Source organism: Enhydra lutris, unplaced genomic scaffold (assembly GCF_002288905.1).
Source record: "Enhydra lutris kenyoni isolate GAN:26980312 unplaced genomic scaffold, ASM228890v2 scaffoldscaffold9, whole genome shotgun sequence".
Classification (NCBI taxonomy): Eukaryota; Metazoa; Chordata; class Mammalia; order Carnivora; family Mustelidae; genus Enhydra; species Enhydra lutris.
Genome location: NW_019154093.1, coordinates 15,957,619 through 15,980,659, shown reverse-complemented (window position 1 = coordinate 15,980,659; position 23,041 = coordinate 15,957,619). Strand labels below are relative to the sequence as shown.

The window sequence follows — 23,041 nt, the reverse complement described above, 5'->3', positions numbered from 1 at the left end:
TATAAATATGTTACAGAATACAAAAGAAAAGAATGAACAAAATTTATAATGTGAATTTTGTTTGCCATGGTTTATAATACCATGCCATGAGTCTGAGAAGCTTTGAACTGCTTAAAATCTTAGCTAAGTTTGCTAGGTTTTGATGGGCTAACTCTTCCTGGTTTACAGTTTATTGCCTTCACCTACAATATTAAAGGTTATTCTTTTCTTTCTGTGTATTATGTCCAGACAGTAAATAGTTCTTGTCTTACTAGAATAATTTTCTTTGCTCTATGCTGACTTAGTATGTCCTTAATTATTTAAGAAAACAAAGGGTCCTCATGAAAAAGCTGTGATTCTTCAAATTTGGTTAACTTCTATGTTTATTTTAAAGTATTTTATTGGGCATACTTTGGTTTCTCTTCAGATCGCATAAATCTTTCACCTTTTAAAGTATTTTATTGAGGGGCGCCTGGGTGGCTCAGTGGGTTAAGCCTCTGCCTTCGGCTCAGGTCATGATCTCAGGGTCCTGGGATCGAGCCCCGCATCAGGCTCTCTGCTCAGCAGGGAGCCTGCTTCCCTCTCTGTCTCTGCCTGCCTCTCTGCCTACTTGTGATCTCTCTCTCTCTGTCAAATAAATAAATAAAATCTAAAAAAAAAAAAAAAAAAAAAAAAGTATTTTATTGGGAGGCGTCTGGGTTGCTCATTCGTTGGGCATCTGCCTTCAGCTCGGGAGCCCCATGTCAGGTTCCTTGCTCAGGAGGAAGCCTGCTTCTCCCTCAGCCTGCCACTCCCCCTGCTTGTGCTCTCTCTCTCTCTCCCTTCTCTGACAAATAAATAAAAGCTTTAAAAACAAAACAAAACAAAAATAAAGTGTTTTATTGTTACCTTGCTTAAGTAACTGGGTATTGTTTCTCAAGCACTAACGCTCCTATCTTAATTATTTTCACTGACAACTCTGAAGTTTTGTCTTCCCAAAATCCAATCCTAGATATAGGAAACAATAAAATTCCAGTATATCTTTAGTAACTAAAACTATCTTTGAGATATTCCAGAGCATTCCTGGAAAAACCACGAAGTGTTGTTTCAAGTTTTTAGAGAGGTATTAGAAATAGATTTATTTGATATTTACTTTTGATGAGTTTCATGGGAAAACTTCTCAAATCAGAAAAGACATTCATCCCTCCCTAGTTTAAATCCATACAGGCAAAATTAGTATAAATATCCTAGAAATTGTATAATTTATGGGAAGCTCCCAGAGATCTGCCAATGCCCTCATTATGTATAATATTTCTATTTATGAGTCCAGATAGTGTTTTTTTATTTTTTTAAATATTTTTTAAAAGATTTTTATTTATTTATTTGACAGAGAGAGATCACAGGTAGGCAGAGCAGCAGGCAGAGAGAGGGGGAAGCAGGCTCCCTACTGAGCAGAGAGCCCGATGTGGGGCTTAATCCCAGGACCCTGAGATCATGACATGAGCCAAAGGCAGTGGCTTAACCCACTGAGCCACCCAGGCGCCCCCAGATAGTATTTTGCCACATTTTAGGAAATAAGAGTTTAGTGTTTTCAGTCTTAATTTTGGTTATTATTTAAAATGCTTACTAGGTTACAATCTTACTTTTAAAATTTGAATCTAGCATTTTATTATTTAAAATGCTTTGTTGCAGGGGAGCACCGGGTTGGATCAGTCGGAAGAGCGTGCTACTCTTAATCTCAGTTTGAGCCCCACACTGAGAGTAGAAATTACTTAAATAAATAAACTTTTAAAAATAAATAAGCTGCTTACTTGGTAACAGGCCTACTTTTAAAATTTGAATCTTCTAGGTCAATGTAGTTTTATTAAAAAATATAGGTATCTAGGACTTATTTCTGACTCACTAAATCTTTTTACTTGAGATCCTTCATAAAGCCTTGATATATAAATTATGCCATAGATTATCATATGCTATATATCAGGATTTTTTCTTCTGTAATAATTATGTTCATGTTTTATAAATCAGCTATTATATTTATTGTCTTCTCTGAAAAGAACTACTCTTAGTGACATTTTGCTAAAATATTTTTTAATTAGCTCTAATATCCTTGTTTTGTATGCCCCAGAAACAACCTAATTCCCTGGTTAGTTGCCTTATTCTTGTTATGAACTCTCATTAGACCTTTCACATTTAAAAATCACCAGTAATAAACCGACCGTAGCTATTTTAAGTCTCTGTCATCCACAGAAAGATTTTGTTTTACACAGATGCTAGTCTGAATGATCTGCTATCAAACTAGAAGTCCGAGTCTGTGTTTTCAACAAAGGATGGTCTCAGAGCCCCCTGGAAAAGGACTGTAGCAGGTATCTCAAACTACTGACACTTGAAAGAATGGACTCTTGGGGACAGGTTTCTAAAGCCATTGCTTGGACAACTGGACAACTTCCAGACCATTCCAGGGGACTGAGTCAGAATTTCCAGAACTCTTTTTAGTTGAGAAGCAGACCATTAAACTAGATCCAGTTAAATGAGAATTAATTACACAGGCCTAAATGAACTAATGAGAGATGATTATAGTTATTTGTTTGGAATATTGCCTTAATACTGTCTTCTAGATATAAAAGGAAGCCTGCTCTCTTCCTTCTTAAGCTATTAAACCCTAAAAAATGTATTACCCTTTGCTTTTGTAAAATGCAACATTCCTGAATCATATCTGATTTCAAAGACTTTTCCCCCCAGTGAGATCTGAGTCTTGCTGAATTTTCTTATTAAATGCCCTTAAAACATCATTGTAAAAAGTTGCACAACAAAGGATTTGCCCATCCCCCCCCCCAAAAAAAGAATTTGCTTGAAATGTCCTATTTGAGAATGATGCTTACTTATTTAAGCCACTTTTAAGAAAATACAGTTGGCTTTATGGGACCAGTACCAATGAAACCCTCCCAGGAAAATTGCCGTGGTTCCTAGCTTTCCAGGATTCAGCCTTCTAGATGGTAAGGAAGGTCACTTCCTGGAAGGCCCAGGACCCTTAGGACATTCGGGGGATCTTGAGAAAAGTATTCAACCCAACTTTATAGGTACTGCAGATGAAATCTGATAGAGCATTTCTTTAGCTTGGCTTTCTAGCCTCAAAATACAAATAATAGAGACTTTTAAAAGTTCAATCTGAGATTCTTTATAAATTCTCCAGCAAAGCAAATTGAAAAGGTCTATATGGAAAATTAACATTATTTCTATCCCATGTAAATAACCAAACTTAAGACCAGCCCTGTTTTGTGATTAAAATAATATTTGAGATTGCTTTAGATCAAGAGAAGAAAACTTGGTATAATCAAAGAAAACATAACAATCTTCTGATGGAAAACTATGTATTAGAGAATACATAATTTGTTCTAGCCTTTTATTGCCTTTGAGCTATTTTACAACTCTGTAAATTATATATAATTGATACTGACACACAAACAGTTCTTGTCTATAGATTTTATAAATAAATTCTGTAAAGTTGAGGTTCAATTGACTTCCCTTCTCCCCATAGAAAAATCCAGTTTTGTAACCAACAAATATATTTCAACATTTCCTTATACAGATAAAGCTATGCTTCTTCTACTTCTCTAAATTGGCCGCAACATCTGCCTGGTTTATTTTTTTTAATCAATAGCTTCACACATTTTTTTATTGTAATTTGTTATTATAAAACTGTATTTTTCAGGATAGGAAAATAGAACATATTTTATTTTACAGTTTGTTAGCATTATGCAAAACTCCAACTTTATATCTCCATTTGTATTTTTGTTCCAGGCTAACCAAACACTAGGAACAGGCATAAGTGATTGCCCATTATGTGCTGAACTTTATACTAGGCCCCAGGACCAGAGAATTGTACCACACAACATGTCCTGAACTCATGGAGCTTACCATCTGCTATGGACCAAACCATGTCCCCACCCACCCCCAAAGTCATATGTTGAAGCCCTATTTGGAGATAGGTCTTTAGGAAGTAATTAAATGAAGCCATAAGTGTGGGGCCCTAATCTCAAAGGACTGGTGGCCTTGTAAAAGGAAAAATTCTTTCTTGTACACACACCCCTTACCCTTCCTCTCCCGACTCCCTCCCAAAGGCCATGTGAGCACACAGCAAGAAGGTGGTATCTACAAGTCAGGGAGAGAGCCTTCTCCAGAAACCGATGTTGCTGGCATCTAGATATTGGACATCTGCCCTCCAGAACTGTGACAATACATTTCTGTTATTTATGTCACCAAACCTGTGGTATTTTGTTATGGCAGCCCAAGCAGACTAACAGATCAAACAATGGGAGAATACAGATAAATAATTCTTCATTTACAACTGCTGTAAAAAGCTATGAAAGAAAAGAATGAAAGTACATCTGGGAAATCCAACTTAATCTAAGGACAGCACAGTACCGATGAGGTCAGAAAAGCTTTTCATAAGGAATTAAGATATAAGCTGATGCTTGACAGAAAATAAGAACTAGCAAGGTAAAGATGAAAGAAAAAACATCCCAGGTACAGGGAACATACTGTGCAAAATATGGAGACAAAGACAGGAACCAGACTGTGTAGATAGTTTTATGCGCCATGTCAAGACTTTCAGGTATGATTCTAAAAGTAATAAAAAATTCACTAAACAAGTTCACATAAACATCTAATAATCAAATCTGTACTTTAAAAAGTTTTTTCTGGTTACTGTGTGATAGAGGAGTAACAGACTAGGGCTAAGCAATGCGAGACAAAGACCAGTTAGGAAGTTATGGCAACAAACAGAGGCAAGAGATTACAATGGCTTGGACTACATGGACATACTAGTGATAGTAGAAAGAAGTAGAGGAAATATTTGAGAGATATTTGAGAGATATAACAGAAAGGAGTTGTAGGTGTAAGGAAGAGAAAGGTAATAAGAATAACCAAGTTTTCTATCAGGAAGTGACACCATTTAGTAAGCTAGGGAATATGAGAGGAGTAGGTTTTTGAGAAAGACAATGACTTCAGTTTTACAAATACTAAACTTCAGATGTTTCTGAGATATCCAAGTAGATTACAGTGAATTGGTAGTTGTGAGGTCTAGAGATACAAATGTGAGAAGAATTAGCATAACAACAGCAATTCTAAAAATAACAGTAACAAAATGAGCTCTCAAAGAATTTCAGTTTTCAAGTCCTGTGTCCACATACTCATGGCTCACTGACAAAATACATCCATTTCTTAACAACAAAATGACTCCTGCTAGGAAGTTAGTGATGACTATTGTTCTATCCTGCCAACCTCTGCCAATCCCAGCATTCTCCCTGGAGATAGAGAACTTATGTGAATCATTTCCTATATAAACCCAATTAAAAAAAAAAAAAAGGAGAAGATACACTATTAAGTATAGCATAGAGCTATTACTCTGGCCTTCAGAGTCCTTAAAACTACCAAAATTTCGGGGCGCCTGGGTGGCTCAGTGGGTTAAGCCGCTGCCTTCGGCTCAGGTCATGATCTCGGGGTCCTGGGATCAAGTCCCGCATCGGGCTCTCTGCTCAGCAGGGAGCCTGCTTCCCTCTCTCTCTCTCTGCCTGCCTCTCTGTCTACTTGTGATCTCTCTGTGTCAAATAAATAAATAAAATTAAAAAAAAAAAAACTACCAAAATTTCCTGATTTTCAAAGTCCATAGAGAAACTAAAGCCCTATATCAGGCACCACTAATATCACACAAAGGGTTTACTATTGTAGCAGGTGGTATCTCTTTTTGGCACATTCTCCAGAAGCATTTATCCAGGCAAATACCATCAAGTTGCATCAGAGTGGGAAAGTACATGACACTGTTCCACATGTCAGTTTCACAGGGGCAAAAGTTAGACACATCATATCCTTGAGCCCCAGAAACTCCTCCCTGCCTACCACCTATCATTGCATTTACTTACAACCAGCATTTACTTTCATCCAATATCTGATGTCTAAGTCCACCGCCCGAATGAGTAAGCCAACAATGCAAAAGGATTATTATTCTCAGGGACTCCAAGAATAAAAGTCACCAATAGCAACACACACACACACACACACACACACACACACACACACACACGACAGGAGCTTCAGCTACCTCTTCACTCCTATAGTCTCCTCTTCACCTCCACTGGACTGCTCACAGCCTCAAAGAAATAAAGCAATGACAATTCAAGAAATATGAATATAGTTACCTTAAGTTGTAATGAATAGTAGAAGAGCTTAACTTTCTCAGTAACTAGACACATAAACACTATTTACAATGAACTCCTAAGCGTAGGGTCTAGGTATTGGAGCTGAAATCCACAAAAAAGTAATTGTATTTGAAAGGAGTTGCAAAGGAGGGCTGCCTCATGAAGCTGGCCAAGGGAAGCTATTCAGAGATGGTCCAATTGAGAAAAAGCAAAATAAAATATTCCCATAGCTTGGAAAACAAATGCAAATAGCTTTAGAACTTCATTTTCTCTCAATTCTTTTTCCATAGATATATACACTTTTTTTTTTTTAAAAAAGATTTTATTTATTTATTTGACAGAGAGATCACAAGCAGGCAGAGAGGCAGGCAGAGAGAGGAGGAAGCAGGCTCCCTGCTGAGCAGAGAGCCCGATGCGGGGCTCGATCCCAGGACCCTGAGATCATGACCTGAGCCAAAGGCAGCGGCTTAACCCACTGAGCCACCCAGGCGCCCCAGATATATACACTTTTAACAAGGTTATCAACTCCTCTAGGTCTGGTATTCTAGATTATACTTTTTAACGTATTGAAAAATATCCAGATGGGCTTAAATGCGAAATAGCTTTCTAAATGTGAAAATCTTATTTCAGAAAGCTATATCTAATATAAATGGTATGAGCCAAAAGAACTTACATAACCAACTTGCCCCAACAAAGCCCTCATCATTGCAGGCCTGGATTTTCTCATTTTCCATACTGGAATTTAATTGTTCTCTTCCCTTACATGACCAAAGCCAATCATGAATGTCCTGTGGCTTTTCTAAGGTGCACCATTGTTCATTTAACTTGGTTTAGCATCTTACTAATGTTTAAAAAACAAAACAAAACATAACAAACCTACAGGCCTAAAATGGTGTTATTTAGGCCAAGTCACCAAAGCAAGGCATAATACCTAATTAGACTTACAATCTCTCCCAGAAATGTAGTCTTAACAGGTCAAGAATTTTCTGGTCAGCACCAATAACAGTAATCTGTCACATGGACCCTCCCCATCCACCTACTAAAACCCTTTCATCCTCAGATGTGACCTCACCTGAAATAACCCATTTTTTCTGTTTATGACTTCCTTGTCCTGCCTTTAAAAACCTTTCCCTTTTTGTAGCCCTTTGTAACTCTCCTCCACTTGTTGGGTGGGATGCTGCCTGACTCATGAATCATTTAATAAAGCCCATTACATCTTCAAATTTATTAGGTAGAATTTTTTTTTAACTAATTTGTGTTTCTGAAGAATTTACAGCTTCTAACAGGTAATTATGGCCTGCTAATAATAAAATTAAATAAACTACTGGTTTTTCAGAAGTTTACTAATAACAGGCACTGCACTAATTTCTATAACAAATAGTTAAGGGCTTCATTGCAGGCACCATGCCATTCATTTTACATGCATAATTTTTTACAAATAAACTGAGGAAACCAAGGCTACTGGGGACAAATTGTCAATGCTCCTGTCTAAGGCCAGTATTTCAATAAGTAGTGAGATGTGTGTCCTCCATTTTAAAAAAATATTTTATTTATTTATTTGAGAGAGAGAGCGCACGAGCAGAGGGAAAGGCAGGGAGCCTGATGTGGGACTCGATCCCACGACCCTGGGCTTATGACCTGAGCCAAAGGCAGACGCTTAAATGAGTGAGCCACCCAGGCACTCCTGTGTCCTCCATTTCTGCCTACTTGCGGACATTCCAGCAATTGTTCCAGCCTCTCTCACATTAACTTCTCCTTCTCTACTGGATAATTTCATGGACATAAAACCTAATGTAATATCTCCCGTCTGCGTTTTAAAGAGAGGGAGAAAACTCCATGACCCTTTCCAGTTATCACCTGATTTCTATGATCCTCTTTTCAGCAAATCTCTTTGAAATAATATTACTCACTAATCCTCCCCAAAATATCAGAAAAGGAGCAAGGATAATTAAATGAAATTCCATATACTCTTCACTTAGATTTGCTAGTTTCTCTCCATTCTCCTCTTCTTCTCTCTCTGTGCACAGAGGCAGGCAAGCAGGCAGGCACACATGCAATTACTTCTTATTAATTAGCTGAACCATTGGCAAGTCATTTGTAAACACCTTAAAACCTCTTTCCTCAAATATTTCCACAATTAATCCTTGCCTAACAAGAAAGAACCACCACACAACTGTCCCACTAGAAAGTTTAACACTGACACAATAATACTATTGAATAAAAATCCACATTCAAGTATCCTCAATTGTCCCAATATTGTTCTTCAACTATTTTTTTAATCCAGTATCCACCCAAGAATTAAGCATTACATTTATTCACCAAGTCTCTTTTGTATCTAGTAGTCTGGAACACATCCTTAGACTTTTTTTTCTTTAATCTTTTACAACTTCAACATTTTTGAAGAGTCCAAGCCAATAGCTTCTACAGATTGCCCCCTCAGTTTGAACTTCTCTGATTGTTTCTTCCTATAGCACACTGAGGTAGAACATTTTTAGCCTAAATACTACACAGATAATACTATCTCTCATTCTCCCTTGAACCCATTCAAATCAAGTTCTATACCCACTTCCCATCAATATTGCTCACCTAGGTCACCAACAGGGAATTGCCTATTAACTAAATACAAAGGTCAGTTCTTAAGTGTTCATGTTACATAACCTGTCAGCAGCTTTTGGCATACTTCCTCCTCGTCACTTTGGAAACACCACTCTCTTCTGGTTTTCCTCCAGCCTCACCGGCTGCTCCTTTCCAGTTTTTTTCTTACCAACAGATTCTCCTTACCTCCTAACCAGTAAACACTCCAGTGACCCAAGGCTCAGTCCTTCTATCCCTTTCTAGACTCACTCACTCACCAGGTCAGTGCTGCTCAAACCAGCTGCGGTGAAGGAGCAGGAGAAAATTTTAATCCATCACAAACCACTGCAAGATGAAATAAATATGGAATAACAGAAAATGATCAAATGCTTGATGGTTACAACAATGTCAGCTGCTTACTCTAAATTTCTTTACTTAACTCATGGCAAACTGGTAACAAACAGTTCGATAACCACCACCAGTCAGCTGACCACACTTGAGTAGCATTTTGGTAGTTTATTTCTCCAATCTCCTAACTCTGAAAATCATTTATATGTTGTCGATCTCCAAATATATATCTCCAGATCAGATTTCACCTTTGATGCCCAGTTCATATACACAATTATCTTTTCTTTTTTTTTTTTAATGATTTTATTTATTTATTTGACAGACAGAGATCACAAGCAGGCAGAGAGGCAGGCAGAGAGAGAGGAGGAAGCAGGCTCCCCGCTGAGCAGAGAGCCCGATGCGGGGCTCCATCCCAGGACCCTGAGATCATGACCTGAGCCGAAGGCAGTGGCTTAACCCACTGAGCCACCCAGGCGCCCCCACAATTATCTTTTCAACACTCCTTCTTGGATGTCAAACAAATAACAAAGTTCTGATTCCTCCAACAATTCCCACTCCTGCCCCTCCCAAGAAGAGAAACAACAAAAACAACCCTGTTCCACTTACATATTCCCCATCTTGCTCAATAAATGGCAACCATATTTATCTAGCTATTCAGTCCTAAAATCTTGCAATCACCACAATTCCTTGCTTTCTCTCATATACCAAAATTAACTGCCAAGAAATACTGTCAGCTCTCCTTTCAAAATATATCCAGAACCCAAGTATTTCTTACCACCTCAGCTGCTACCACCTTGTTTAAGCTACCACCACCTTGACAGATTTTTGTAATGGTTTCCTCACACACTTCCCTGCTTTCGTTTCTGCTCTCCCTACCCTCTGAGCAAGAAGTGACTTTTTAAAAACCCAAGTCAACTCAATTCAACAGAGAAAGAAAAGTTGTCTCACGAATGGAGCTGGGTCAACAGCTATCCACATCTAAAAGAATTAAATCGAATCCTCATCTTACACCACATATAAAAATTAACTAATAATGAATCAAAGTCCAAAAGTAAGAGCTCAAACCATAAAACTCTTAAAAAGAAATATGAGTAAGTCATCACAACATTGTTCTGTTTTCTCAGATTCTGTATTTGCCTACTGGCTTTTTCCCCTCAAGTAATCTCTACACCCAATGTGGGGCTTGAACTCACAACACCCAGATCAAGCATGCTCAACTGAGTCAGCCAGGCACCCCCTATTTGGCACTTATTAATTATAGGGCCAAACTAAGAGCTAAACTTGGTTATATCTCCCCTGCCATCCAATTTTTTTTTTTTTTTTTTTTTTTTTTGCAAAAATCCTATTAACAAACCTTCTAACCAATCCTGAGTCTATACTCCCAACCAACTCCTTTATCAAACTCTCACACATCAAGCTAGTATTTTCCCTGCCCTGTATCACTCAGGGTCAAGTACCAGACAACTAAATACCATTACTACAGCCCAAAACCCACCAATGTTATTCAAAGTAGCCAGTCCTAAGCTGGTTTCCCTGCTCTGCCTTGTCTTTTCTGTACAAACCCCAATAAAGACTCTTTCCTCTTGCTCCTTTCTGCCTCCTGACCAAACCTGGTGCTTTCCTCATGTGGCCTGCATGGCATGGCATGTCCCTTTCTGTTGGGGAAATTTTAGGTAATAAATTTTTCTTTCAATAGTATTAGCCTTTCTGTGTTATTACTTAGTTACCTTTATAGTTAGCCTAGAAACAAATAAGACCTTAAATTAGGCAATGGTTTCTTAGATATGATATCAAAAGCACAACCAAAAAAAAAAAGCAGATAAACTGGACTTCATCAAAATTACAAACTTCTACACATCAGAGGTCACTATCAAGAAAGTGAAACAACCACCCACAGAATGGAAGAAAGTATTTGCAAATCATGTATCTGATAAGGGTCTAGTATACAGAATATATAAACTACTCTTACAATTCAATAATAAAAAGATAAATACCTCAGATAATAAATGGGCAGAGGACTTGAGTGAACATCTCTCCAAAGAAGATATGCAAATAGCCAACAGGTTCATGAACAGATACTTTACCGGGGCACCTGGGTGGCTCAGTTGGTTAAGCTTCCAAGTCTTGAAAAGCCCTGCACTGGACTCTGAACTCAGCAGGGAGTCTACTTGAAATTCTCTCTCTCTCTCTCTCTCTCTCTCTTTGCCTCTGCTCCTCCCCCTACTCATATACACACTCCCTCCCTCAAATAAATAAACAAATCTTAAAAAAGAAAGAAAGAAAGAAAAAGAAAGAAAGAAACAAACAAACAAACAGGGGCACTTGGGCGGCTCATTTGGTTAAGCATCTGCCTTCAGTTCGGGTCATGATCTCAGGGTCCTGGGATCAAGCCCAGCATTGGGCTCCCTGCTTAGAGGAGAGCCTGCTTCTCACTCTCCTCCCTGCTTGTGCTCTCTCTCGCTATCTCTGTTGCTATCTCTCTCTCTCAAATAAATAAATAAAATCCTAGAAAGAAAGAAAGAAAGAAAGAAAGAAAGAAAGAAAGAAAGAAAGAAAGAAAAAGAAAGACTCTATCTACATCATTGTTATTAGAGAAAAGCAAATCAAAACTACAATGAGATATAAATTCAGCAAAGTTGCAGGATATAACACAAACACAAAAATCAGTTGCATTTCTATATACTAACAATAAACAACCCAAAAAAGAATTTAAGAAACAAGTCCATTTATAATAATATTACAAAGAATAAAAATTTAGGAATAAGTTCAACTAAGGAGCTGAAAGACCCACACACTGAAAACTATGAAACATTTCTGAAAGAAATTAAAGAAGACTTAAATAAATGGAAAAATATCCTATGTTCAAACATAGGAAGACTTAATATTAGTCAATCCGATAATATTACCCAAATTGATCTACAGATTCAAAACGACCCCTATCAAAATCCCAATGACATTTTTACAGAAATATAGAATCAAAAGAAATCCTAAATAACCAAAATAATCTTGAAGAACAGAGTTAGTTCTTTGATACCAAACTTTCTTATTCAAAACTTACTACAAAGATACAGTAATCAAAACAGTATGGTACTAGTATAAGGACAGACATTTAGACCAATGGAATAGAATAGAGAGTTCCAAAATAATTGTTCACATATACAATCCAATACTTTTGACAAGGGTGCCAAGACCATCCAATGGGGTAAAGACAGTCTTTTTAACAAATGATTCTGGGGAAACTAGATACTCATATGCAAAACAATGTTAGACACTTATCTTATTACCATAGACAAAAATTAACTCAAAATGGATCAAAGACCTAAAACTATAAAATTCTTAGAAGAAAATACTTGGAAGATACCTTTTTGACACTAAATCTGGCAATGATTTCTTGGATAGGACACAAAGAGCACAGGCAACGGAAGAAAAAATAAATCAATTGGACTTCATGAAAATTAACAACTTTTGTGTATCAAAGATATTATCAAGGGAGTGAAAATGCAAATGCAACCCAAAGAATGGAAGAAAATATATGGAAATCATTTATCTGACAAGAGTTAAATACCAAAAAATATCCTTTAAAAAAAGGGGGGGCATGCCTGGGTGGCTTAGTCAGTTGAGCATCCATCTTTGGCTCAGGTCTGAGGATGGAGTCCCACATCAGGCTCCTTGCTCAGCAGGGAGCCTACTTTTCCCTCTGCCTGCTAATCCCCCTTCTTATGCTCTCTCTCTTTCTCTGACAAATAAATAAAATCTTAAAAAAAAAAGAGTTTAATATCCAGAATATATAAAGAGCTCCTACAACTAAACAATAAAAATAAACAACCCAATTGAAAAAATGGGCAAAGAAACTGATTTCAACAAAGGTTTACAAATGACCAGTAAGCACATGAAAAGATGCTCAACATCACTAGTAATTAGGACAATGCAAACTAAAGCCACAATGAAATACTACTTCAAACTTGTGAAGATGACTATTATTTTAAAAGTGGAAAACAAGTGTTGTGGAGAAACTGGAACCCTCATGCATTTTTGGTTAGAATGTAAAATGGTGCAGCTACCATAGAAAGCAGGATGGTGGTTCCTCAGAAAGTTGCACATAGAATTACCATATGATCCTGAAACTCCCCTTCTTGGTATCTACCTGAAATAAGTGAAAGCAGGGACTCAAACTTGTACACCCATGTTCACAGCAGCAATATTCACAACAGCCAAAAAGGGGAAGCAATCCAAATGTTTATCAACAGATAATGGATAAACAAAATGTGATATATACATACAATGCAATATTATTTAGCCTTAAAAGGAACTAAGTATGACACAAACTAAAACATGGATGAGTCTCTAAAAAAATTGTGTTAAGCAAAGAAGCCTGACATGAGAGTCCACATATTATATAATTCCACTTAAATGAAATGTTCAGAATAGGCAGATCTATTAAGACAGAAAGTAGACTTGTTGGTTACCAGGGACTAGAGGGAGTACAAAATGGAGAACGAATGCCAGCAAGTAGGGGTCTTCTTTTCAGGTGATGAAGATGTTCTGAACTAAGACAGAGGTAATTCCTGTAAAACCTTGTGAATACACTAAAAAACAGTGAACTATATACTCTTAAATGGTAACTGAATGACACGCGAATTATATCTCAATAAAACAAAGTGCCCTTTTCCAAAAAATGAAAAACAGAAATAAAGCAAAACAAAACAAAAACTAGGACAGATCACATCTTTCTCTGCTTAAAACCACCCACTGACTTTCTGTCCCAATCAGTATAAAATACAAAAATCTTACCTGTAGTCTGCAAGGTACTACAAAATCCAGCTTCTGCTTCATATTATTTGGTGCCTCCCTCCTCACCAACCCCAACACCACTGTTCACTCACCAATAGCCACCCTGGCCTCCTTGCTGTCCTCCAACATCCCAAGCATGTTGGAACCTTGTCAGAACCTTGACACATGTTGTATCCTCTACATGGAATGCTCTTGCCCAATATATATCAGCATCCCTCATTCCATACTCTCTGTTCTCCATTCAAACCTTAATGAAAATATTCCTAGACAACACAATTTCAACCCCTGCTCCATTAAACATATACCATCATATCTCTTACCTGGTTTTTTCTTCATACCACTCAATACCCTATGACACACTTGGTATACATTTCTGTGTATCTCTCTTGAACAGAGAAGCTCCATAAGACTAGAAACTTTGCTTTCAACACTACTTTATCTCCAGTATCTTGAACAGTGCCTGCACGTAATAAGAACTTAATAATAAGATGAATGAATCTTAACAAACGAATAGAAGCAAAAAGACAAGAGAAATTCAGTAACTTGTTTTACAAAGAAAACACCTATTAAAGGATATTGGCAGGATCAGGCCCAGGTCTACCTGACTCTCAAATACAAGCTCTTCATTTCTATGGTATATTTTACTTCCCAATTTGGAGACACTGGAGGGATTACTTGTTAAGTGGAAGAGTGTTTACTTTGTAAAATGCCAAGATATCTCATCTAAAAATCCATTTTTAAATTTCTATCCATTTTAATGCAATTATTGTATTACATGGAAAAGCATAACAATTGATAGCCTCCAAAATTACTGAACTTCATTTATTTTACATTGCTCAGCCACTTTCAAAATTACGTTTATTAAAGGAACCGGACTCTCTCTCAAAAGACAAGACACCAAACTAGCTGCCAAATTTCTCTGCTCCCATTAAATATACTAGAGAAAATATGCCAAAGGAAATGAGGCTTTATACCTGGAATGGGCATATAGTAGCATCTGCTCTTGCAAGAGCCATTCTGGGACAGAGACAAACAGGAACAGAAGTACATCTCCTTCTCCTTCCAACCAAGACTCAGAAGACAATTACACTAACTCCTTTTTTTCTTTTTTTAAGATTTTATTTATTTATTTGACAGAGAGAGAGATCACAAGCAGACAGAGAAGCAGGCAGAGAGAGAGGGGGAAGCAGGCTCTCCGCTGAGCAGAGAGCCCCATGTGGGGCCCGATCCCAAGACCCTGAGATCATGACCGGAGCTTAACCCACTGAGCCACCCAGGCACCCCCCTTTTCTTTTTTAAGCAATCTCCATGCCCAACGTGGGGCTTGAACTCACAACCCTGAGATCAAGAGTTACGTGCTCTACTGACTGAGCCAGCCAGGAGTCCCAAGACAGTTACAATAACTTTTAAAACTTCCAAACTATGGGGCACCTGGGTGGCTCAGTCAGTTAAACAGTTAAAGGTCTGACTCTTGGTCTCAGCTCAGGTCATGATCTCAGGGTCACGGGATCAGCATGCATCTAGCTTTTCGGACTTCAGCTCTGCGTGCTCAGTGCAGAATCTGCTGGAGATTCTTTCTCCCCTCCCCCTCTGCTCCTCCTCCAGCTCATGAACGCACTCTCTCTCTCTCTCTCTCAAATTAATAAATTAATTAAGTATTTTAAAAAACAAACAAACTTCCAGACTAGTCTATAAGGACCAGAAAAAATGGAATAAATGGGTAAGTCACTTGTTTCATTAATACCAGTTTCTCCACACTTACTATAAAATTAAAGTATTATTTAAACTTACTCAAACAATGAGCTTCCACAAAACAGCCAAAGGGGCTTTACAAAAATCTCAGAAGACAACTAATTACTAGAGTATTTTTACAAAACAAAATCCTAAAATAGCAAGAACAGAAAGAATTACCTTGTATTTCACACACTGACAAAAAAATACATAAAATGTATATATAAAGTACATTTAATTAATAAATATGAATACTATGGTGTCCCCCTCCTTATATGCTTCCATAAGGAAAAGTTTTGAAGCCATTGTTTTATCATAGTACTATTTCCTTAGTGCTTCCCAAATCTGGCTTCTTAGCAAAATCATGGTGGATATGGATGCAGGTGCATAAAAATACAGGTTTCTTGGGCCCCAACATGTAGATTCTGATACAAATAAGTTTAGAATCTGTTCAGAATTTTAACAAGCATTCTAGATGATTCTGATTAGCCAAATCTGCAGTAGTGCCCTAAAAGAATTCTAAAGAGAAAAAGTAGGCCAAGAAAATGAAAGAATTTAAGTCCAGAGACAAAGATTATTTAGCAATTTCCCGAGCCCTAAAGCCAGAATAGAAAAAAAAAAGGGTGAAAGAAAGCCTTATTCCTATCCTGAATCCAAATTTGGTGCTACCCTTGCAGGTAAACTGTCAGAAAACTTGGCCTCTCCCTAGTACCATGTTATGCTAAGAGTTTCGACGTGAACATTCCCAAAAAGCTTAAGTCTGTTAAAAACAAACAAACAAACAAAAAAAAACACTTGGTAAATCCCAAAACACGAGTATAAAACTATGATGGGTACTTAAGTAGCAGCTCTTCCTCAAATGCTAGCCAAAAACCAAGACAGAGAAGAGGACTTGTGGGTGAGAAGGGGTGAGGGAAATCAGAGTTTCTGACCTAGCAAGAGAAACTGGCTGGCCTGCCAGGTTCCCTGGCCCAAATAAGAAGGGGGGGAGGGGTGGAATATATGGGACTCCTCCAAATAATAACTGACAATGGTCCCCAGGAGGGATTCCTAAGCTAGTGTTCATAATCATAATCATAATAATCATCAACTTACAAGCTGCCTCTTCTTGGAAGGCTCAACTCCTTCTGAAAAACAAAGCACAAACACAAGTTACACAGAAATAAGGACACACCTAAGTCCTACAGGTCTGCATTAAATGTCCTACAGCATTATCTTAACAAGAGCAAAAACTATTTCCAAACAATAACCTCTTCCCTTATCTTTTAAATTCAGCAAAATAAAGAACAGTCAGTTTAACTATTTCCAAAGGGAACGTCTCAGACTACTTGCAGCCTTTTCCCCACTAGATGGAACCATCTCACCAGTGGAGATTACTCCAACTACACATTGGGCGAGCCATTAACTTGATGAATTAGAAAGTATTCACCCGTCATTAAGAGTCCGGGATAAGAAAGAAACGACATGGAATTTTTCTTTAATTAGGAAACATTTTAGACAAAGAAGTACAGAAAGTAATATAACAAAGGGATGACTATAGACACCACTGGTGTGAGAACACCAGTCACAGATGGGCCTCAGTGATTTGCTTTCAAAATTTATCTCTGACCTCCTCCCTCCCTTGCACACTTTGATCCAGCCATACTGGACTCTATTATTTGTCAAACACATTGGCATTCTACTATTTTAAGGTCTTAATGCTAATCTGTGCATTCTACTAGAATGCTGCTCCTCCCCCAAATATTTCCTTGACTAACTCCCTAACAGCTTCAAAAATCTTGGCTCAATTTTTACTTGAGCATGAAGTCTACTAACCTGACAGCCCTACATAATATTGCAACTTACCATCCCATCAACCTCTTACCCTGCTATAACTTTTTTTTAATATATCACCAATATACTTTCAATACATTTATCACTAACATGTTATGTAATTTAATTATGCTTATTGCCTATTTTCTATACTCCCCCACTAGAATCAAAGCTCCATGAGGGCAAGGATCTCAGTATGTTTTATTTACTAGTACATCTGAATGACTTAGAACAGTGATTGACATATAGTAGATGCTCAAAAAGTAATTGTTGAACACATACTCTCCGATACTTGGTATTTGCAGACTTTTTAATTTTTTTAATTTTTTTATTAAAAAAGCTTTCCCTTCTGATTTTTTAAGAAAGATTTTATATATTTAGTTGACAGTGAGAGAAGGATAGAACAAGTAGGGGGAGCAGCAGGCAGAGGGAGAGGGAGAACCAGGCTCCCCTCTGAGCAGGGAGCCCGATGTGGGGCTCGATCCCAGAACCCTGGGATCATGACCTGAGCTAAAGGCAGATGTCCAACTGACTGAGCCACTCAGATGCCTCAACTTTTTAATTTTTTAAAGATTATATTTATATAGTCCTTATATATAAAGGGGGAAGAAGCAGAGGGGAAAGGAGAGGGAGAGAGAACCTCAAGCAGACTCCGCACTGAGCGCAGAGCCAAACACAGCCAATCCCACAACCCCGAGATCATGACCTGAACTGAAATCAAGAGTCGGACGCCTAACTGGATTGAGCCACCCATGCACCCCAGACTTTTCCATTTTTACCAATCTATTAGCTCTGATCATAGTAGGGTTTTCAATTTTTTCAAATTTTTTAAATTTTATTTTTAAGTAATCTCTACACCCAACGTGGGGGCTCAAACCCACAACCCTGAGATCAAGAGACACCTTCTCTACCAACTGAATCAGCCAAGCAACCCCCATCATAGTATGGTTTTAATTGGTATTTCCTTTAACTATTAGTGAAGTTAAGCAAGGTTTCATGTGTTTACTGACCACTAGGGTTTCCTCAACAGTGAGCAGCCTATTTATACTTCAGCCCATTTTTCTATTAGATTTTTTGCTTTTCTCATTGAATTATAAGATATATTCTGGATAATAATTATTCATAAGTTAATTCATTGAAAATGTTTCCTCAGTCTAATCTTTTTTACTTTTTTTTTTTACTTTTATTTTTAATGGTGTCATCAAAAGATTTAATTTTTATGTAGTCAAACTTACCAATCTCTCCTTATATTACTTTTTATACATAAGAAATACATCTCTAACACACAGCCACATAAAAATATTTGCTTATATTTTCTCCTAAAAGAGTTGTAGGTTTCTTTTCACACAAATAGGAATATTATCATATTTTCTTCTATATAAATGATCGATTATCTTAGGTCATTTGTTAAATGAAGTACAATTTCAGTACAACATTAAGTTTCCATAAATGCAGGGATGTCTCTCTTGACTATAATCTGTTCCACTGTACTGTCAGCCCCTGTGCCAATACCACACTGTTTAATTGGTATAGCTTGACAATAAATCTTGATACTCGTAAGGCAAGTCCATTCACATTGTTATTGCTCTTGAAAATTATGAGACCTAATCTTGGGGTTTTGCTCTTACACATAAATTTTAGAGTCAACTTATAGATAAAAACTTTGACACTGCACTTGATCCAGAGTTGATCCTGTGAACACATGAATAAGAAAAGCAGAACAGCCTTATTGCTGATATTTTGAGTAGTCTGGATAGAAGATCAAACCAGCCACAACATTCCCTAAAATCCAGAGCAAGGCCCTAATTCCCTTCCTTTCCATGAAAGCTAAGAAATATGAGGAAGTTGCAGGAAAAAAGTATCAAGCAAGCAAAAGTAGGTCCATTAAGCTGTAGGGAAAGAAGCCATCTCCTTAACATAAAAATGTAAGGTGAAGCATCAAGAGCTGATGTAGAAGCTACAGTAAGTTGTCCAGAAGATCTTGCTAAGATATTTAATGAAGGTGGCTACGCTACCCAAAAGATTTTTAATGTAAATGAAACAGCTTCATTTTGGAAGAAGATGCCATCTGGGACTTCCATAACTAAAGAGGTCAAGGCATTAAAGCTTCAAAGGACTGGCTGACTCTATTGTTAGAATCTAACGCAGCTGGTGAATTAAATTGAAGTCCATGCTCACTGACCATTCTAAAAATCCTAGGGCCCTTAAGAATTATGCTAAATCTACTCTGCCTGTACTCTATCAACGAAACAACAAAGCCTGGATGACAGCACATCTGTTTATAGCATGGTTTACTGAATAGTTGAAGCCTGCTGTTGAGACCTGCTCAGAAAAAAATAAGACTCCTCTCAAAGTATCACTGCTCATTGACAATGCATGTGGTCACCCAAGAGCTCTGATGGAGATGTACAACAAGATTAATGTTTTCATGCTTGTTAACACAACCATTCTGTAGGCCATCAATCAGAGAGTAATTTTGACTTTCAAGTATTATTATTTAAGAGGCACATTCTGCAAGGTATAGGTAGTGATTCCTCTGACAGATTTATGCAAAGTAAATGGAAAACCTTCCAGAAAGGATTCACTATTCTAGAAGCCATGAAGAACATTCGTGATTCATGGGAGGCGGCCAAAATATCAACATGAACAGGAATGTGAAAGAAGTGAATTCCAACACTCAAGGGTGACTTTGAGGAGCTTAAGATCTCAGTGGAAGAAGTAACTGCAGATGGGGTGTAAATAGGAAGAGAACTAGAATTACAAGTGGAGTTTGAAGGTCTGACTGAATTGCTGCAATCTCATGATAACACTTGAACGGATGAGGAGTTACTTCTTATGGATGAACAAAGACAGTGGTTTCTTGGGATGGGATTTCCTCCTGGTGAGGATACTGTGAAGAATGTTGAAACAATAACAAAGGATTTAGAATACCACATAAACTTAGTTGATAAAGCAGTGGCAGACTTCTGCTCAGGTCATGATCTCGGGGTCCTGGGATCAAGCTCCGTATCCGGCTCTCTGCTCAGCAGGGAGCCTGCTTCCTCCCACCTCCTGTCTGACTCTCTGCCTACTTGTGATCTATCAAATAAATAAATAAAATCTTAAAAAAAAAAAAGCAGTGGAAGAGTTTGAGAGGATTGACTCCAATTTTGAAAGAAGTTCTATGGGTAAAATACTATCAAACCACATGTCACACTACAGAGAAATCATTCATGAAAGGAAGAGAGTCAATGTGGCAACTTCACTGTTGTCTTTTTCAAGAAACTGCCACAACCATCCCAACCTTTAGCAACCACCATCCTGATCAGTCGGCATCCATCAACATCAATGTAAGACCCTCCACTAGCAAAAAGATTACAACTCACTGAAAGCCGAGATGGTAGCTAGTATTTTTCAGCAATAAAGTATTTTTAAATTAAGTTATATAGGTTTTTTTTTTTTTTAAGACAGAATGCTATTGCTCACTTAATAGACTATAGTGTAAACAGAACTTTGATATGCATTGGATAACCAAAAAACTCATTTGGCTTGCTTTATTGCAATATTTGCTTTACTGTGGTGGTCTGGAACTGAACACACAATATCTCCAAGGTACACTTATATTTGCTTTATCACATATTTAGCCACCCATTCATTTTTAAAAAACAAAATGCATCTTCAAGTAGACTACAAACATCAGCGGACCCTTAAGCATGTATATCATTACCCAGAATTCAGCATTTATTTACTATGCTTTCATGTTGGATATACAGATAGAAATAAATTTACACTGAACTGCACAAATCTTAAGTATGCCAGATGATAAGTTTAATTAATGTAAAACCCAGGTAACCCAAATCCCTAACAAAATACAGAACATGTCCATCAATCCAGAGAGTTCCATCATATCCTTTTTTGGTAAATTCCCAACAAACCATTATTACCCTACCCAAGCAAATACTATTCCCATTTTTCCACCATGGATTAGTTTTGCCTGTACCAGAACTTCATTAAATGGAAGAAGTATGAACACTTGTATATAAAACTTCTTGCACTCAGCACAGCATTTTAGAAATTCATCCATATGTTGCATGAAACATTCATATGAAATTCATATTCATATTCATATGAATATACCAGTTTATTTAGCTTTTCTCCTACTAATGGATATTTGGGTTATTTCCAGTTTTGAGCTATTAACATTCCTGTACAAGTCTTTTAATAGGCCTATGTTTCGTGTGTCTTGCGTAAATACCTAGGTATGGGATTACTGGGTTATAGCATAGATGTAAATTTGTTTTATAAGAAACTACCAGATCTTTTTCTGAAGTGATTATACCAAGTTACACTCTCATTAACAATGTATTAGAATTTTAACTGCTCCACACTCTAGCTAATATAGTAATAATAATTACTAATAATAAGAATTGCTCTATACTCATCCCAAGAACTGTGCCACATTCATGCCAATATGTGCCATCAGTATTTAAATTTTAGCCTAGATTGTAGCGAGTACGTAGGTGTATCTCATTGAGTTTTAATTTGCATTTTGAAGATGACTAATGATGATGATGTTAAACTTCTTTTTGTGTGCCTTATTAGCCATCAGTACATATTCTTTTATGAACCATCTTTCTTTTATGAACCCCCTTTTACAATTGGGCTATTTATCTTTTTATTTTTGAGTTATAAGAATTCTTCATATAGGGGCGCCTGGGTGGCTCAGTGGGTTAAAGCCTCTGCCTTCGGCTCAGGTCATGATCCCAGGGTCCTGGGATCGAGCCCCACATCAGGCTCTCTGCTCAGCAGGGAGCCTGCTTCCTCCTGTCTCTCTGCCTGCCTATCTGCCTACTTGTGATCTCTTTCTGTCAAATAAATAAATAAATAAATAAATAAAAATCTTTGGGGGGAAAAAAGAATTCTTCATATATTCTAGACCCAAGTCCTTTGTTAGATATGTCTGATGAATATTTTCTCTCAGTCTGTGGCTTGCCTAATAAAGTCATTACTGGTGTCTTTTGATGAGCAAAAAGTTTTAAATTTTTTTTAAATTTTATTTATTTATTTGACAGACAGAGATCACAAGTAGGCAGAGAGACAGGCAGAGAGAGAGGAGGAAGCAGGCTCCATGCTGAGCAGAGAGCCCAATGCGGAGCTCGATCCCAGGACCCTGAGATCATGACCTGAGCTGAAGGCAGAGGCTTAACCCACTGAGCCACACAGGCGCTCCAAAAGTTTTAAATTTTGATGAAGGTCAATTCATCCATTTTTTTTTTTATGGTTAATGCTTTCAGGATCTTGCCTAAGAAAACTCTGCCCATGCCAAGAGCACAAAAATATTCTTCTATATTTTATTTCTAGAAGCTTTATGGTTTTTAGCCCTTAGGCCTATGATCCATTTTGAATTAATTTGGGGGGTAATATGTGAGTTAGGGTTAAGGTTCACTTTTTTTTCCATATAGATATCCACTTATTTCAGCACCATTTATGGAAAACACCATCTCTCCACCATCAGATTTCTTTGGCACCTTTGTTGAAAATCAAATTAAAATAGAATGGGCTATTCTGGGACTCTCTACTGCACTCCATTTTTCTACCCTGTGCCAGCACCACACTTTGATTCTGTAGCTCTAGTATTAAAGTCAGACCACGTC

At 37.5% G+C, this 23,041-nt stretch overlaps 1 protein-coding gene across 5 annotated transcripts in view; it reads right to left on the bottom strand.

The window, feature by feature from the left end:
• LOC111143196 (microtubule associated serine/threonine kinase 2) overlaps nt 1-23,041 on the bottom strand; it is a 211,087-nt gene that overhangs the window by 110,335 nt on the left and 77,711 nt on the right. For all 5 annotated transcript variants that reach the window (XM_022496734.1, XM_022496735.1, XM_022496738.1 and 2 more), the window contains exon 4: nt 16,692-16,723. In XM_022496734.1, coding sequence (XP_022352442.1) covers nt 16,692-16,723 — 32 coding nt within the window. The remainder of the gene's footprint in view (nt 1-16,691; nt 16,724-23,041) is intronic.